General features: G+C 47.0%; 2 protein-coding genes across 4 annotated transcripts in view; both read left to right on the forward strand.

Moving 5' to 3' along the window:
* The window catches only part of LOC123514238, an 8862-nt gene extending 2890 nt beyond the window's left edge, over positions 1 to 5972 (forward strand). Inside the window, exons 3-5 of one of the 2 annotated variants that reach the window (XM_045271964.1) lie at positions 1494 to 1709; positions 5129 to 5260; positions 5462 to 5972. In XM_045271964.1, the coding sequence (XP_045127899.1) occupies positions 1494 to 1709; positions 5129 to 5260; positions 5462 to 5653 (540 nt within the window). In that variant the 3' untranslated portion in view covers positions 5654 to 5972. The remainder of the gene's footprint in view (positions 1 to 1493; positions 1710 to 5128; positions 5261 to 5461) is intronic. The other variant, XM_045271965.1, reaches the window with a different exon arrangement.
* Positions 5973 to 10509: 4537 nt separating this feature from the next.
* Positions 10510 to 15104, forward strand: LOC123514239. 2 transcript variants are annotated; one of them, XM_045271966.1, is made up of 3 exons: positions 10510 to 11011; positions 11602 to 11752; positions 13628 to 15104. In XM_045271966.1, the coding sequence occupies exon 3, from the start codon at positions 13890 to 13892 to the stop codon at positions 14973 to 14975; it is 1086 nt and encodes a 361-aa protein (XP_045127901.1). In that variant the 5' UTR covers positions 10510 to 11011; positions 11602 to 11752; positions 13628 to 13889; the 3' UTR covers positions 14976 to 15104. The 2 variants fall into 2 exon arrangements, with proteins under 2 accessions (XP_045127901.1, XP_045127903.1); XM_045271968.1 differs by lacking the exon at positions 11602 to 11752.
* The last annotated feature ends 3592 nt before the right edge of the window (positions 15105 to 18696 follow it).

Consider the following 18696-nt stretch of genomic DNA (forward strand, 5'->3'; position numbering starts at 1 on the left):
AAGCCGTAAAATACCGTAATGCTCCTCTCCAGGGTGGGATCTGTTTCAGTGAAGAGGAATGTTGCATCTTTTATGACTTTCAGCAAATTACGAAGAGTCCAAGGCGCTTGGGAGGGGAGGTCAAGTGCATCCACCAGGACCAGCGGGAGATTCAAATGGAGACCACCGTGTCAGTGTTGATATTCACTCACTGCATCAGCCCAAGAGGGACTGGCTCCCTCATGTGCTGCAAGACATGTTCATGACTAAATTGTCCAAGTACCCACACGTTCAGGCTATTCATGTTTATTGTGATGGGTCAGTCAATGGCAGCAGGTCTGGATGTGGGCTGATCACCCGTGACTACATCTCTGCCAGTCTTTACACTGACACTGAGGTTTCCAGGCGGCTCTCCTGCACCCATGTCTTCCACTAGAGCAGAACTGTATGCTGTACTGGAGGCGCTCCACATTGTGGCGCCTCTCCATAAGAATGTATATTTCTTTATTGACAGTCAGGCTGGATTGTACGCCCTTCAATCCACCTCCCCCATGGACTGTGATCTAGTTAATAAGTGTCTTGATCTCATCCACGCCCTAGAAGGTGCCGGTGCCATGGTCCATTTCATCTGGATACCCTCTCATGTGGGTATCCGCTAAATGAAAAAGCAGACCACCTTGCTCAGTGTGCCCTACAAGATGACACAGTGGACCCTGGCACTGAGTACACTCTGGGTTATGTTAAGAGTAGCATTAAGGACTTTGTACAAAGTAGCATTAGTGATCAGTTGGAGCTTTGTTGCCATAGGGGCAGTAGCACTAGTCTTCACTATGCACGTGTCTCCCAGAGCTGTGCTTACACCTACGGGAGACACACTGCATCACATGACAGGGTGGCAATGAGGCTCAGATTAGGCTACAAATACTTTTGGGAAGTCAGTGCTTCTCCTGGTGTGTGCTGTGTGCTGTGTGCTACACCAAGGGGACACACTCTGCTTCACTATATCATGGAATGTCCTCTCATTGCTAAATTTAGGCCACAAGGTCAACATGACTTGTACAGCCTCATTGACCATCTCCTAGACTCTGCCACCCTCAGGGATATACTCAGGGAATATCCACAGTTTGCTCCCAGACTGTAGGATGTCTTAGGCAATAAGGTGTGCAATATGTGTATTTATTTATTGAAATACTTGTATTCTTGTTGTGTATACTGTCCAGAGTTATTTTCGTGATACTTTAACCTTAAGTCTTTGCCCAGGGGGTGGGTGGCAAGGCCCATCCTCCTCCTTTGTTGTAATTATTTATTAATTCAACAATAAACGTATCAATCAATCAATCAAATCGTGCAATCGCGAGTCAAAGTCGTGCTCGGCGAAATATGGGATATTTTACCGATTCGTGTATATGCGAGTTTCGTGTTCGGCGAGGTTTGACTGCATATATATATATATATATATATATATATATATATATATATATATATATGTGTGTGCAATGTGCAAATTTCCACAGCTCAAGGAAATGTCTGATAACCTCCGAGTCAACTTAGAGACGTATCTAGAAATGAGGAATGGAAACTTAACCGCTACTCTCAAGAATATGGATGAATATCTGCACCAGGCGTCTGCAGTACTCGCTGACATTAAGGACTACAGGTTGCAACTCGTACAGGCGTGCAATCATAACATCCAGCCTCCCTTTACATCTCCAGAGGAAGAATCCATACTGGTGAGACAAGTGCTGGGTATTCTCGTTACGTCTTTACATACCTAAATGAGTGTTGCAGGGAGCGCTTGAGATTCAGATGTCTTTTAAAGAGTTTAGTGTATAAAGATGGAGCTTAACTATTTCTAGTGTGGCCTGTGTTGTCTACATACTGGTCATGCGAGTTATGTTTTTTTTCATATCGTTTTGGACTTATCTACGGGTATTTGCGTGACTTAAAATTGCGTCTCTCTCTCTCTCTCTCTCTCTCTCTCTCTCTCTCTCTCTCTCTCTCTCTCTCTCTCTCTCTCTCTCTCTAGTTGCTTGTCAGCCCTGAGTGGTGACGAGTACAATAAGCCCCGCACTTGGCGAATCTCAGCTTGGCGAAATTAACTTTTGGCGGTAGGGTGTCCACGGACCACCGACTGCACGCTTGACGATTTGAATTCAAACTTAATTGGCGGTCCCTTGGCGGCCGCACGGCGAACCACGCGGCTCCCCGGTGACGTCAGACCTCTCTCTAAACCTATCAGAATGCAGTGTGAGAGTCCTCTTCAGCCATTTTGTTTGTGTTACTCTCTGTTCTGCTAGCGTGAGAACGAATTCTGGCGATTTACCGCCAACATGGCCTCTACCAGCGCAACAGGTAGTACCGGTGGGGTTAAGGACAAGAATGGTGGCAGCAAGGACGAAGGTGGGCGAGGGAAACGGATGGAAAAACGGGAGTTACAGTCTTTATATCATGTCTTATTAGCTTTATTTATTTATTGGTCTGTTTTGTACATGTATTCTAATATGTAAAGGCAAAAGATTTTATTTCAGCTCGAAAGATGGTATTTTAGGGGTCAAAAAAAGGACTTTGGCAATGATCAAAGACTTATTGAGACATTTTTTAGGCAATTTATATCACATAAAGAATTCGTGCTCGGCGAAATTCACATTTGGCGGTAGTTTCGCCAGAATAATTAATTCGCCAAGTGTGGGGGCTTACTATACGCTTTTCTGAGCTCTGTGCCTATGAGCGAGAAAAAAGCCACAAAAGAGGGCTGCTAAGGAGGTTTTTGGGAACCATAGTCTCACGGTTCGTCCTCTGGAGTGTAGGCAAGCCTCTGCTGAGGCAGGTGAAGCCAGGAAGAACTGCATTTATGTGAAAAAAAAAAGTTTGCCGACCGAGTTCGACTCAGCCTTTGTTGCCCCCGGGTACACCGTCCACCCTTTGTTTACAACGCACTGCCCAGGGTAGTGAACAAGGAATATACAAGGATCCTTGGTGGTGACCGCCAAAACCGCTGACATGGACACCACCGCTGCAACCCCCCTCCCGCGGCCACAAACGTCTCTAACGGTGGAAATGAACAGCCCAGGCTCAACACACCCTTCATCGCCTCAGCCACAATCCTACCGTCGCTGTCTACACTTTCTGAGGGACATGGCAAGACCTTGGCTCAGCTTTACGACTGGTTCCTCGCCCTGCTGAAGCAACACTCGTCATTGGAACTGGCCATAAAGGAAGATAAACGTATGCCCTATATCACGGTCAATGCCCAGGCAGAGGCCTATGCTATGTTGGTGGGGGAAGGTTTCCTGGACATGGTCTTAGTGCCAGAAGACAGAGAGACCAAACAGCAGTTGGTTATCATTCATGGCATGGCCACATGTATCAATGTTATCCTTATTGCTTTCCCAGAGGGCTTCATTTGGCTCAAGAGGCATGTTGTCACCAACGAACCTCGTCCTCAGCTTCTGGGTCTGTTTGAAGGGAATATGCCCAGCAAGGTTCACTTGCTGGGCTTGGCCAATACAATGCTGGCCTCTACACCCCGGAACCAGAGATGTGTGGCAAATGTTGTCATTTTGGTCACCAGAGTTGGAAATGTTGTTCGGCTCCAAGATGTAAGTACTGTGCTGACACCCATCAGTCCTCCCTCTGCCTGGAAAAAAATCCAGGCTGGCACCAAAATTCTCCGTGGTGCTGCAACTGCCAGGGGGAACACAGTGCCAGCTCCCGTCTCTGCCCTACAAGACCCAGGTCCTTCAGAGAGTCACAGGATGATAACACCCCTGTCCATCCTACTAGAGTAGTGTTCCGGCCTGTCCCTCCTCCACAGCACAATGCCTGGATGAATGGCACCTTATCTTTGTCTGCCTTCCCTGCCCTGCCTCCGTCAGCCGCCCAGATGCCAGTGCGCCTGCCCCTGCCCGGCACAGCTGCCTCTTCTCAACGTGGGACATCTCACGTTGCCTCTGTCCACCCCCTTGCTCCTTCAACGCCACCACCTGCCCTGTGCCACCTGGAACTGCCCTTTCCTGGCATCAGTCTACTGCCGCAACTGCTGCTCCTCCACCACAGACTGACCCGCTGGTGAGCAACCAGGCCCATTACAAGTTGCTGAAGAAGGTGAGTGACCGTGTCGAAGATATGGATAAGAGGCTCTTGGCTATCTGCTGCTCCTGTTCTGGAGTAGGCCCAGGCTCCTGTTCCTGTCTACATGCCCCAACCGACCCCACATGGCCAACCGCAGCGTGTGCCGACGAGCTCTCAGCTCCAGCCAGTGCCTGTCCCAGCCCAGCATTCACTCTGACCAGTTCCCGTTCCTGGTACTGCCCCAGTCCAGACCCTGCCCCCATCGACCTCGGCCCAGCCCCTGCCCCAGCCCGTGTCTGTGCCGGACCACCCTTCTCAGCATTCTGCATCCCCCTTTGAGGAGGCAGCCCTGGAGTTCGTCTCCAAAGCCATGGACACAGATGTGGAAGACAAGCAGATCACCAGTGTTGTGGCTTTGCAGGATGGGGCAGTGTCCCTCTCCTGCTGTTTCCTGGGCTGTCCGGTCTACGACATCTGAGTAGATGCTGGCTTATTTCAATAAGAGGATGGATGACACTGCGTGTCAGCTCGCCTGGCCCCAGTGTGGTGGTGGCCAGTGTGGTGGTGGTGGACCACAGAGGTAGGGCCACGCTGATTGATCGACACCTAACATAGTAACATGCTTAGGGGGAGGCCGTCATGCCCCGATCTCCTTTGTTGTGTACATTTTACTGCAACAATAAAGTTATCTCTCTCTCTCTCTCTCTCTCTCTCGTGTGTGTGTCACCACCTAACACCATGAGAAACTTGCTGTTCTTTGTTGCTACTGCATGGCAGAAACCTCTCTCATGTAAGTTCGGTGAAAATTTTATGGAACTACATATTATTACCTACATAATAAGAATGGGATCACACACCTTAGAGACGTTTCACATTAGAACTATGATATCTAAAAAATATATATGAATCCAATAAGTTTATGTAGCCCAATAATGAATCCCGATCCAGAATATAAATTGATTAGGTTCGGATATTAATATTTAGGACTTATTTCCCTGTTTATAGCTACTGGTGCATGTATAATGCAGTCGATTTTCAAGCCAGTAACTTTAATTCCTGTTCATAATGTACTTTCCAGGTGAATGGGCAAGGAATCAAGGATCTAGAGAACATATCTAGTGATGCAGATGAGTGTGTGATGCAGGTTAGTGAGCTGCAGGAACAGGCTTACACCCTCATGAACACATTATGGCAAAACTTATCACAAAAGGTATGCTAATGAAGTGTTTTTTCCCTTTACAGTTATGGTGTTTTCCTCGATAATTAATTAGTTAAAGTTTTAGTGAGATAATATCCTTTCACAAAGGTTTCTTCATCAAATCTTTGTCGAAGAAACTGTGGTTGACAATATTGAGTGGCACAGTGGTTCTTATCCAAGGAATATACAATACAGAATCCTTGTTCTCATCAGATTGGCATGATGATGAGCGAGGTGGTGGTCGAGATGAAAAAGCATGACGAAGGACGGCTGCGGGAGGTCGAGGAGGTATGGCAGCGCGGCAATGAAGAGCTGGACGAGGCAGTGCAAGTGCTAGAGAACATGGAAAAGGTCAAACAGCATTTAGAATGTCTTTGTGAAATGTTCAGGAAACCAGATTACTAAAATCATGCATGAATCACTGGCATTGCATTACCGAGACGTCATTTTCAAGCTTTCATCTTATCTGGAATGTTTTCTAGTGATAGATATCGGAGGCTGCAGTACGCATGGTGCTTTTACAATTGTTATAAGGATTATGTATTATTGGGATAAGAACACATGTGAAACTTGTGCAAATTGCAAGTTTGAATGAAAGAACATTTAAAAATACGGTCTTAGTCAATTATTGACGGAGAAATTTTACTTTTCTGTTAATCTTATTAAGAGGAAGACTTTTTATGTTCCATGTATTTGGGCTTTGTATTATATTATTTGCCAGACATTAAACATATCATTTATCACACTGGTTTCTAATGTAATGCAGACTACTAATATTACAAAAACTTAATCACATCTTCTTTTCTTTCTTTTTTCTCATTCTTTGAATACACTCCGGACTCCCTCTATTTCTTCACTCTTCTGTGCATTCCTCTGACCGTTCCGGGTTGATGTGAGGGTGAAGAGATAGGAAATGTGTCATACATCTAGGAAACTTATAATTATGAGCCCTGCCCGAACCCATAGGAGGGACCAAGGAATATACAAAAAGAATATACTGAGAGGAAGTTGTGGTGTGTGGGTTAAAGTTTGAAGGACAGCGACGGTGCTGCCATCTGTTAAGGCTGCGTTTACACCAAGCGAATCGAGTCGCGTCAAGTCAAAGCGAGTCACCATGAGTCATGACTCGCCACCACCTTTTATACCATTTAACATTGATTTCTATGGATTTTCGAGAAAACCGTTCACACCGAATGCGTCAAGTCGAGTCAAGTCACGTCGCGTCGCGTCGCGTCAAGTCACAGATAGAGCTGGACCCATTTTCTCATCAGTCACAGCGAGTCCATCAACGTGTACATAATGCAAGTGGAGTTCTTAACTAATTTAGTGCGAGAGCGCCCTGCTATATATGATCCCAGTGACCGTAGCCACAGGGATCGTGATGTCATAAGTTCCCTGTGGAAGGTTTTTCGGTTTTTCTGGATGGTTCACCAGGTCTGGGAATAGATGAGAAAAGCTTTTGAAATCTGGCCTCCTGGTGTTTATTTCGTGTATCCAGATTCGTTTACCCTTCTTGAGTCTGCAACGGCGAAGCTACAACAAAACAGCTACCTCCGCGAGGGAACATTCATCCATCCTGAAGGAAATCACACAGGTTAACTGACTACTGACTTGACTCGTGGTGACGCATTCGATGTGAACGGAGGTAAGTCAAAATGACTCAAGTCAAATGACGCTCATGACTTGATGCGACTCGACTCGCTTGGTGTAAACGCAGCCTTAAGGCGGCGTCACACTAGCACTTTTCCGTCTTCTATTTCTGTCAATTTTCTGACGACTGTCAACTTTTGCAGACGGTGGCCGTCACACACAAGCTTGCTTCCGCCTTTGCCGCGCTTGTCGATTGTAAACAAACATGGCTCCTCATTCACCCCAGCAAGCCGCGGCTTTTTTGCACCTTATAATGTAATCAGCTGTTCTGTGATTCCAAAGGCAACGGTGACCTCTAATACTCTCTATGAGAAATTCGTCAGTGTGTTTTGTCCACTGCTCATCTTGGCCAGCTACTTGGAAGTTGCCTTGGAAATATTCAAAAGCGTCGCACATTCACACTCCCCTGGAAATGTACACAAACAACTGAGGAACTTTTCATTGCTAGGCTAGAAGAAAAAAAAATATGTATACAAATATATTTTCATCAACTCATTTAATTTTTTTGTTATGATAATAGCATTCTTCCGTTTAACAAAAAAAATATTTTTCTAATAAAAGTGTTGATTAGAAACCATAGTTCTTATTTTGACTAAAAATTGGCGCTAGACGAAAACAATGCGTTCCGTCTGACTGACGACGGAAAGAGTTGACAGAAGAGTAAAAAGACGATGGAAATCGCCTGAGACGACGGAAAAAATGCTAGTGTGACGCCGCCTTTAGAAGCGAGTACTTTCATTGAAAACGTTTCCAGGAATAACTTAAAAAGATTTCTCCCATGCTTCCTCCCTACCCTATTTTTTCCTGCATTCTCGTAGTTATGAACTTATAAGGCAAATAAAACATGTTTAATATATATATATATATATATATATATATATATATATATATATATATATATATATATATATATATATATATATATATATATATATATATATATATATATATATATATATATATATATATATATATATATATATATATATATATATATATATATATATATATATATATATATATATATATATATATATATATATATATATATATGAGGCACCGCCTTATTTCCTTTTTATGTCATTATTTCGTGTATGTCGTATGGCGGCCCCCGCACGGGCCTCTCGCTGTTCCGCAGTGCGGCCACCCTCCCTCTCTGTTCCCGCCATCTCGCTGGGCCTGGCACTGGCAGGCAGGGTTGCCATGTTTGTCCTTTTAAGGACAGTCTGTCCTTTTTTTAGCCTGTTTGTCCTTAAGTTTTCTTGTAAAAAAGGACAGTCAAAATCTGTCCTTTTCTGTCCTTTTTTCAGCAAAATTTATTTATTTATTTGTTTATTCATTGTGAACCACGGATCCGGTCAAACCTTCAAACACGCAGTCAATAAATTTGTTTCTGCAACTTCCTATCTTTTATTGTTTTATCATATTTGTTCTTGTGTTATATGAAAATAAATCGAGCATATTATAAACTTATGATTTTTCTGTGGGATCGCAGACTGGTAACTATAATAAGCAACCGGCAACTCCTTAAAAAGCGCTCCCACTCCCAGCCTCCCAGTCTAGCCTAAATGTTGTTAAATTTCATATAACCCTGCAAGTTCTCTCTCTCTCTCTCTCTCTCTCTCTCTCTCTCTCTCTCTCTCTCTCTCTCTGCCGTTATACATTTTAAACACATACCTTAAACACACACACACACACACACACACACACACACATATATATATATATATATATATATATATATATATATATATATATATATATATATATATATATATATATATATATATATATATATATATATATACACACTTTTGTTGTGCTGTCCTTTTTTGGAGGCAAATGTCCTTTTTTTAAAGCAGGTCTGTCCTTTTTTCATGTGTAGTGTCTGGCAACCCTGCGGCAGGAAACGCCAGTGGCCCAGTACCTAGGCGGTCTTCAGCAGAGATAGACACGGGCGCTCTTGGTTTCCTGGCACAGTGTTGAGACGTGTGGTTAGGCTCTTCTGGGTGCTCAACAGTCTCGGTGTGGGAGTTGTGCCCTCCTTTTGGAGTAGCTGGTTTGCTGCTGGTTTGGCCGTGACGGTGTGGAGCAATGGGTTTGTTGTTCCAGGGGAAAGTGTAGCGGATTTGGCTGCATTTTCGTGGGTTTTGCGTTTGTCCACCCTGTTGAGTGACGACGCGGAGGGGCGCTTTACGTTGTCTCGTCCCGCTTGTTGTATTTAGGTGGCCATGGTCACCAGTGTGGTTTGGTGGGAGGCTGTGTGCCACCACCTTTGTTTTGTGTAGTTTCTGTAGTATATTGATTATTGTGGCAGCCACACACCCTGGTTGTCTGGTGGGAAGCTTCATGCTGTCTCCCAGTCGGTGTGCAGTCATCGTCTGCACGACCTGTTAGCTACGCGTATCTTGTCTCCCTGCGTGGCTGGTTATCACCCGGAGTTGGTAGTTGGGCTTGTGTATACCACCGGATGTGGAATACGCATCGTGTCTTGTAGTAAGCCGTAGGCACGTGGAGTCAGTCTTGACAGGTGCTAGCAAGCATCTGTTGCATTTAATAATATAGTAATATACACCACGCGTCTTGTCCGAGTCTGTGGGCACTTACAGCCTGGGTATAAGACGTGTGGAGAGGCATTAATACTCCCGTAGAGAATTGGGTGGAATTGTCCTTATGGGCGGTTTCTCTGCGGAGTATTAAGGCTTCGCCTGTAACACATAACTTCTACACTATCTATAATTTCTACTTGGTTTGCTGTCAGGAGGAGAAGGAGTTGCTAAGGAGATTCCCTAGCAGTGGGGAAAGTTATACACTGCTGGTGACCTCTATTTCTGTAGTATTATTTGTCTACTACTAGGAGCTGGGTGTGCAAGGCTCAGGGAAGGTATTAGTACATGCTGGCGTCATTACCAAATCCTTATTAGGTTACGAGTGAGAGCGAAGTATCTCGTCGCCTCTCTGGACTGTTGTGACGCCGTGTGGGGACGGCAGTCTGGTATGAGCTTGCACACTTTCATCAGCAGTATGGTGTGGCCCAGGTGGAAGCGGGCAGACAACACATGTTTTATATATATATATATATATATATATATATATATATATATATATATATATATATATATATATATATATAAAACATGTGTTGTCTGCCCGCCTCTGCCTGGGCCACACCATACTGCTCACTTGCACTGCCTATGTCTGTCTCATGACCCCTTCTGCCCTTGGTGTAGGATTACCCCTGATACCATGGAACATTTCCTCCTTCAATGTCCACGCTTCCACTCTCAACATACTGCACTATGCTCCCGGCTCTCCGCCCTGGCCATCATAACACTGAACATGCCCACCCACCTTCTTGGCAGCCTCAGGCGTCCACCCCTCCTGGCAACCTGCTGTCCTTCGCCTTACTTGTGTCTTCTTGAGGAAGACCGGCCAGCTACCACGCCTGTGATACTCACACAAGACTACCGGGCCAGGGCTCATAAGGATCCATAGATCTTCATGGCTTCTTTTGGATCCTTATGAGCCCTGGGGTAGTCCTGTGTGGGTATCACAGGCATGGTAGCTGACCGGTCTTCCTCAAGAAGGCACAAGTAAGGCGAAGGACAGCAGGTTGCCAGGAGAGGTGGACGCCTGAGGCTGCCAGGAGGGTGGGCAGGTTGAGTGTTGTGATGGCCAGGGGCCGGATCCAAGAAGCAGGTTGTTATCTATGTTGGTACGGACAACCTCCATAGGGGTCCTGCTCACATACCAACCAAAACAGCATCCACAAAGATTCGTTGCTGTTGGCGAGTGGAGGTTGGTAGCCAGCCTAAAAGTGCTCATTGGCTGCCAGGGCTGATACGTCATTACCATGTCGTCACAAGGACAGGTAGCCAATCATAAGGGAGCTTTATGTTATCCCTACTCCAGGGCTGAGGAAATCATATGACTTTGTTCTCAAACACTGATACAGCGTCACATGCACACAGCTACTACTCAGCACAGTCAGCAGTCCTGACAGTGCTTTCATCACGGCTAGTGTATCCCATAGTAAAACAAGGACACAAGGATGCTCCGACATTGAGGCTTTAACATTGGTGAGGGAGGTGTAGTGTCGGGGTGTGATTTCAGGTAGGTGGTAAACCAAAATCAAGACAAAAAGAGATATATATTGTTTGAATATTTGCTTATATATGATAGTAAACACAGTGAGCTCTTCTTTTCTTATTGTTTCATCTTGACCAAATTGCACGTGGAATTTATATAATGTTTTGGACATTACTTTGAGTTAAAAAAAAAAAATCTTCACCTTTTTCAAACATTATGTATGTTTTGTATGGGTATTATTCTATTTCTTGACATAACTGCTGAAATATGTTTTATTTCTTTGTTTTACATTGCTGTCAAATGGAGGCATTAAGATTAGGGAGGGTTAGAATGGGTTGGTATTGGCAGTGTTGAAAACCCATCCATTTATGTAACAATGGTTTGCTTTGGTGAACATATAGTCAATAAGTGAAGCAAAATCTGGGTATGAATGAAAATTGCATGTCCCACTGAGTCATTAAGTTCAACACTGCTAGATGAAGTTCCAAAGCAAGTAATTCATAACGAAGGAAGCAGTATTTCATTAGTAATTCACTATCACTCAGTGCCACGGAGTCAAGGTGATCCTCATGGCATGAGCATATATGAACACTAATATATGATATCCATTATAGCAGGCAATAGAGGAGTGGAAACAAATATCGTGGTGAAAGCAACACGCAAGGTAAAAGGGTCACAAGAAGAAGAAGAAGCAGCCGAGTCGTCGCGAGTCTCCGCTTCGTCAGTGGCCTATCTCATCTCTGCTTTATTTTTTTTGTATTCCATGTAAGATTTCACTTTATGCATTACAAAACAATCCTTTCTTGGGGGCAAGGTTTGTAAAAAGCTAATAGAAATGTTGTTTTGTGAACATAAATGCATATATAAGACAGTAACACCACCTCGAGAGGTGGTGTTCCCAGCAACCTAAGAGCAACCTGATAGCAACCTCGTTACCGTCCCTCGAAGCGTTCATGGATGCCATTTCGCAGCAGGAGGTTGCTCTGACATTGTTAAAGTTTCTTGGATCCAGCTCCTGGGCGGAGAGCTGGGAGCGTAGTGTAGTATGTTGAGAGTGGAAGTGTGGGCATTGAAGCAGAAAATGTTCCATGGCCTCAGGGGTAGTCCTACACCAAGAGCAGAAGGGATCATGAGACAGATGTAGGCGGTGCAAGTGAGCACTGACCGTAGTGTGGCCCAGGCGGAGGCAGGCGATGGCTGATCCGCTGATGTACCTTGCGCTCCTTCCCGTGACTGACTGACTGTTTGAATCTTGTAACGGCGCTCATCCTCCCTCGCTAATGGACACCCCCATACCTCACCCCCTTACTACATGCGACCTGCGCTCCATCTGTTAGAAGCTAAGCTCCCTAATCAATTCCTCCAGCCCACTCATTGAACCCGTATGTCCTTATAAAAGAATCCTTGGGAAGGACCAAGGAATATACAGAGAGGAAGTTTTGGTGTGGGTTAAAGTTTGGAGGACAGCAACGGTGCTGCCATCTGTTGGAAGCGAGTACTTTCATAGAAAACGTTGTTAGGAGTAACTTAAAATTTCTCCCATGCTTCCTCATCCACCCCCTATTTTTCCCTGCATTCTATCATGGTTATGAACTTATAAGGCAAATAAAACATGTTTATATATATATATATATATATATATATATATATATATATATATATATATATATATATATATATATATATATATATATATATATATATATGCACGTTTTTTGCTCGCCTCCGCCTGGGCCACACTTGCATCCCATATGTTGACTGTCTCGTGACCACTTCTATCCTTGGTGTGGGACTTCCCCTGAGGCCATGGAACATTTCCTGCTTCAATGCCCACGCCTCCTATCTCAACATATTGCATCATGTTCCGGCTCTCTGCTCTGGCCATCACAACACTTGACCTGCCCACCCTCTTGGCAGCCTCAGGCATCCACCCCTCCTGGTAACCTGCTGTCCTTTACCTTACTTGTGCCTTTTTTAGGAAGACCGGCCAGCTACCACGCCTGTGATACCCACACAGGACTACCCTAGGGCTCATAAGGATTCAAAAGAAGCCACGAAAATCTATGAATCCATATGAGCCCTGGGATAGTCCTGTGTGGGTATCACAGGCGTGGTAACTGGCTGGTCTTCCTCAAGAAGGCACTAGTAAGGCGAAGGACAACAGGTTGCCAGGAGATGTGGACGCCTGAGGCCGCCAAGAGGGTGGGCAGGTCGAGTGTTGTGATGGCCAGGGCGGAGAGCCGGGAACGTAATGCAGTATGTTGAGAGAGGAGGCGCACAGTGTATGGATATGAATGCAAGGAGTTACAGATGACCTGAGTCCCGCAGCAATGTGTGCCAGATGTGTGACATGGGAGAGGACGAGGCGGTAGAACATGTGGTGCTGGAAAGTTCGAAGTATGCAAGAGGCAGGAATGAAATGATGCAAGTGGTGCTGAGTGAATTGGGGAATGCCAGAGTGGAAATGACAGGAAGGGAATGGATGGTGTTACTGCTGGGGCTGTGTGGAGACACGAATGACAGGATGATTGAAGCCGTGAAGGAATTCCTGGAGAGAATGTGGCGTGCTAGGTGTGTGAATCAATAATGTGAATTTTGGTGATTATTTTCTGTTTGCCGTTTTTCTGTTTTTCCTTACAGAAGTCAGTTGCATCCTCACCGCTGAGACGGAAGGACACTATTATCACACTTCGTTGTTTACATGAGTGGCAGCCCCTACAAGTGGTAATCAGAAGTGATTTGGAGTGATCACGCCTACTCAGTGGCTACTGAGGGAGATTTTAGCTCATTTTGACAGCCAGAAATAGGCCTAAAGATTGAAAATAAGCGCCCCTGCCTGGGTCTAGTGGTGGCCGCTGCCACAACAAAGGAATCCTCACACGTGGAGGCATCACAAAGGACTATGCCTGTCGAGGACGGTACTGTGGTGGAGGTAGGCGTAGCAGCCCTGGAGGACATGGATATTGTCGAGGAGCCTCGTTTTGCACCATCTACCAAGAAAAGCCATCAGGTTACTGCTGCTGGTGACCAGTCTTCCCCTCGACATTTACCTGCCCCTGCCTCGGACCGTAAACAAGAACGACGACACCTGTCTTTCCCTGCTGGCCATGGGAAGACGGCCAGTGAGCTTTTCAGCTGGTTTGCAGCCCTGCTAAAACAACACCCAGACCTGCAGCCACTCTACAAGGAGGGGCGGAACCAGCCTTACATCACGGTCAGTACTGACTCCTCCTTCTATGCCACCCTGGTGAGTGAGGGCTTCCTGGGCCTTGTTATGGAGTGCCCTGGTGAAGAAGGCACTCACCCTGTCATTATCCATGGTGTAGCGACCCACATCAATGTCAACCTGATAGAGGTACCAGCTGGATTCCATGGGCTGAAGAGGAGAATGGTGGGGCAGATGGCAAGGCCTCAACTGTTGGGAGTGGTGACAGGGAAGGTGCCCAGTGAGGTGCATCTCCTGGGCCTTGGACGACGGCGTGTGGAGCGTTACACGCCAGAACCAGATTTATGTCGCCACTGCAGTCGCTGGAGACACAAGGAGTGGCGTTGCCAGTCTGCCCCTCGCTGTAGATACTTTGCTGGCCCCTATAAGTCAGCACAGTGCCTAGATAAGATCAAGGAGGGCACCAAAATCCCTCCTCGGTGCTGCAATTGTGGGGGTGACCACAACGCCCACTCCACCCTCTGCACTGTCAGGCCTCGGCCCCAAAGGGAGCCTGCCAAGGATGAGGTGAGTCTGCCCAGGCTTGTGTTCTGCCAGGCTCCACCTCCCCAGACCAACGCCTGGGTGACGAAGCCCTCCTTCTCAGCCACTGGCCCTCACCTGTCCCAGCCTTCCTGCCCCACCACTGGCACTTCGACTACATCTGCCATGTTCCTGCCTTTGCCGCAGCGCACTGCTACAGTGCCCCTGTGCCTCCAAAAACAGTGCCCCAGCCAGGCATCACTCAGGAACTGCCTGCCACCGACTCCACCCAGCAGCTAATGGCGGTGGTGAGCGCACTAGCTGCCAAAGTGGACAATCTGTCTGCAACAGTCTCTGGACTTAGTAACGAGTTTGCTGCCTTCAAGAACTAGCAGCGCACAGTATGCAGTGGGACTTCTACTGTGGCCCCAACCACATCCTCAGTGAGCGGTGCTCAGCAGGGCCAAGGATAGAGTGACGTGTGTCAGCATAGCCTGTGCAACCCACCCAAGAAATAGGACAATGCTGCAGGCCAGTGTGCAACTGCTGCTGCACCCTCACCGAGGATGAATACCCCCACCAAGCCAGTCAAGGGAGCCGTGCGACAACCCCGGAGCCCCTCAGTGATGGCCCCCTGCTTTCCCTGCCTCAGAGAGCAAGTCACCTGAGGCAGTCTGTAAGGAGGATGCTACAGGTGAATGGACATTGGTCAGCCGCAAGAAGAAGCGGTGCTCCAGCCCAAATCCAGCCCAGACTGCCAGCCCCGAGCCAGACCAGGGACATCTGATGACTGCCAGCTCCGAGCCAGACCAGAGACATCTGATGGCAGCCATACAGATGCTGACGGAGCAGATGTCTCGCCTGACACAGGAAGTGGACGGCCTGAAGACACAGATGCAACACCATCGCGATGAACGGTAAGACTTTCCGCACCCTAACATGGAATGTCAATGGTCTACATGCCCGCTTCATTGACTTACACTCTCATGTCCTTCTCCATAAGCCTGACATTATTGCCTTACAGGAGGTAGGGCCACGGGTGCCTGAGCTGCGGGGTTATGCCTCCCACACCCTCAGTTGTGGTGACGGCAGTAGTCAGGGGATGGCCACGTACATTAAACATGGGATTCCAGTTAACTTCATGGAAATGGCGGTCACTGAGGGTATTGAATTTATTACTGTTTGCTTGCACACTGTGGGTGAAATTATTTACTTTGTAAACATGTACATTCATGCTGGTGCCTTAAATATTGCAAATTTTCTTGAATATGTTCTTGAGGAGCAGTGTATTATCATGGGTGACCTCAATGCCAGGCATAAGGAATTAGGAAGCCACCTCACCACCAATGCCAATGGTGTGCGCTGGAAGGCTTTCCTTGACACCACAGATACAGCTGTACTTACTGGGGACCACACACCCACACATGTTCAAGGAGGCAGACTTGATTATGTAGCCCTCATCAATATGCCAACATATACTGCCCAAACTTATCTTGTCAGGTCATTGCTGAGCGACCACTTCGCCCTGGAGACGACCCTCCCGGTGCAGTCCGCCCTGGCAGTGCCCAGGAAGCGCTTGACGGTGCCACCATCCAGGATGACGGACCTCGTCGTCCATGTGGTGGCGTGGTACGCTGCCGTGAAGGGCTCCTTTGCTGATGCAGAGGCACTGTACGACGGACTCCTGCACACCATCGAGGGATTCATCGCGACTCCAAGGGTTCCAGCAAGGGCCCATGCTCCACGCCGCTGGACTTACGCTACCGACCCTGTGATTCTGAACTGCCAACAGACGCTCGCTGCCTACCAGAGACGTTGGCAGCTCAACCCAGCAGACACAGAGTCACGGGATGCCATGGTTACCGTGGCTCGACACCTCACGGATCTGCGGCAGCAGGAAAGGAAGAAGTACTGGGTCTCCTTCCTGGACAAGGTGCACAGGACCCGGTCCCTCCGGGAGGTGTGGCACCATGTCAACAGCGTCCGGGGCAAGTCCAGATGACAGGTGTGTGACCCTGATCCTGCAGGCAGGGCACGAGAACTCGTCTTGCAGTGGAAGGAAGCCTCATCCTTCTCTGGCCTTCCTGTGGAACACCAGGAGGCGCTTGATCAGCAAAGACCACGAAGGATGGAGTTGATTCGCCACAGTGTTTCTCTGCTGGATGACACCTGTGTGCCTATCACGCATGACGAACTCCTCTCGGCAGTCAAGTTGGGCAAGTCAACAGCTCCTGGCAAGGATGGCATCACCTATGATATCCTCAATGCTCTCCTGGAGGTAAAGGTAGACAACCCTATCTTGGATTTATTTAACATGTCTCTCACTGCAGGCAAGCTTCCCCACTCTTGGAAAACAGCCATCATCATCCCAATCCCCAAAGGTGATGGCACCTTTCGCCCTATTTCTCTCACCAGCTGTCTGTGTAAGATGATGGAACGGGTAATATTGAACAGGCTTATATACAAGGTGGGCCATGTACTCTCTGGCAATGTACATGGCTTCTTAAAAGGTCACTCTACAAGTCATTGTTTTGTTGAGTGTCTTATAAATAAGGATGCTACCTGCAGAGCTTTCGTTGATCTCAAGGCTGCCTTCGACACGGCCAACAAAGATGTTATTATGGAGGAACTCATTCTCAAAGGTGTCAAAGGTAGACTATTAGGATGAATCAGGAACTATTTGTACAATAGAACAGCACAGGTTTGGTTTCAAGGTGCAGTCTCCTCTGAGGAAGTCTTTGAGCTTGGAACACAACAGAATGGAGTCCTTAGTCCAATGCTTTTTAATGTTTTAATGGACAAAATTGCGTGCTGTTCCTTTCTGCAGGGCACCCAGGTCCTCATCTATGCTGATGACATACTCCTCCAATGCCCCACACCCAGGATTCTCTAGTTAGCTTTGTCATAATTGATAGAGTTGTGTGATAAATGAATGTAAAACAAAATTTCAAGCTAAAGGGAAGGTCTCTCGGCTGCCTACTGTAAACAATGTTCCCATCCCTAGAGTACATATACACAAGTACCTGGGTGTTCAGATGAGCTTCAGGAAGTCTCTTCAAGCCGTCCACTATGTTCGAGACCTCTGTCTGCCACGGCTAGCACCACTTCGGCTGCTAGCAAACAGGGGCCTGAGAGCAGGCATTCCAGTCCTAAGAATATTCTATATATCTGTCATACGGTCCCTTATTGATTATGCCGCCCCTGTTTTAATACAGTTTAGTGCCACCCAACTCCGTTCCCTGGAGCTAGTTCAGAATGAAGCCATGCGGATGATTTTGGGATGCCCCAGGACTGCACGGATTGAAGTCCTCAGAGCCGAACTGCACCTGCCGAGTATTATGTGTAGGGTACAGGAAATTACTTGTCACACAATTAGTTGGATGCTATGCATGGGCTCTGACTCTCTAAAGGGATCACTGATCCCCCTGTATCATGATCCTCACACTCCTACAACACCATACCTCAGGAAGATCATGGGGATATTGACAAGTGTAGGTGTAGCCGAGGCCTGTATTAACGTTGTTATGTCACCGCTACAACCCGCCTGGAACCCTCACCGTGTCAGTGTTGATATTCACTCTCTGCATCAGCCCAAGAGGGACTGGCTCCCTCATGTGCTGCAAGACATGTTCATGACTAAATTGTCCAAGTACCCACACGTTCAGGCTATTCATGTTTATTGTGATGGGTCAGTCAATGGCAGCAGGTCTGGATGTGGGCTGTTCATCCGTGACTACATCTCTGCCAGTCTCTACACTGACACTGAGGTTTCCAGGTGGCTCCCTGCACCCATGTCTTCCACTAGAGCAGAACTGTATGCTGTACTGGAGGCGCTCCATATTGTGGCGCCTCTCCATAAGAATGTATATTTCTTTATTGACAGTCAGGCTGCATTGTATGCCCTTCAATCCACCTCCCCCATGGACTGTGATCTAGTTAATAAGTGTCTTGATCTCATCCACGCCCTAGAAGGTGCTGGTGCCACGGTCCATTTCATCTGGATACCCTCTCATGTGGGTAT

Source organism: Portunus trituberculatus, chromosome 37 (assembly GCF_017591435.1).
Source record: "Portunus trituberculatus isolate SZX2019 chromosome 37, ASM1759143v1, whole genome shotgun sequence".
Lineage (NCBI taxonomy): Eukaryota > Metazoa > Arthropoda > Malacostraca > Decapoda > Portunidae > Portunus > Portunus trituberculatus.

What these genes read in the sequence shown, in the direction of transcription:
- LOC123514239 (XM_045271966.1), top strand. Translation starts at nt 13,890, where the DNA reads ATGCCTGTCGAGGACGGTACTGTGGTGGAGGTAGGCGTAGCAGCCCTG.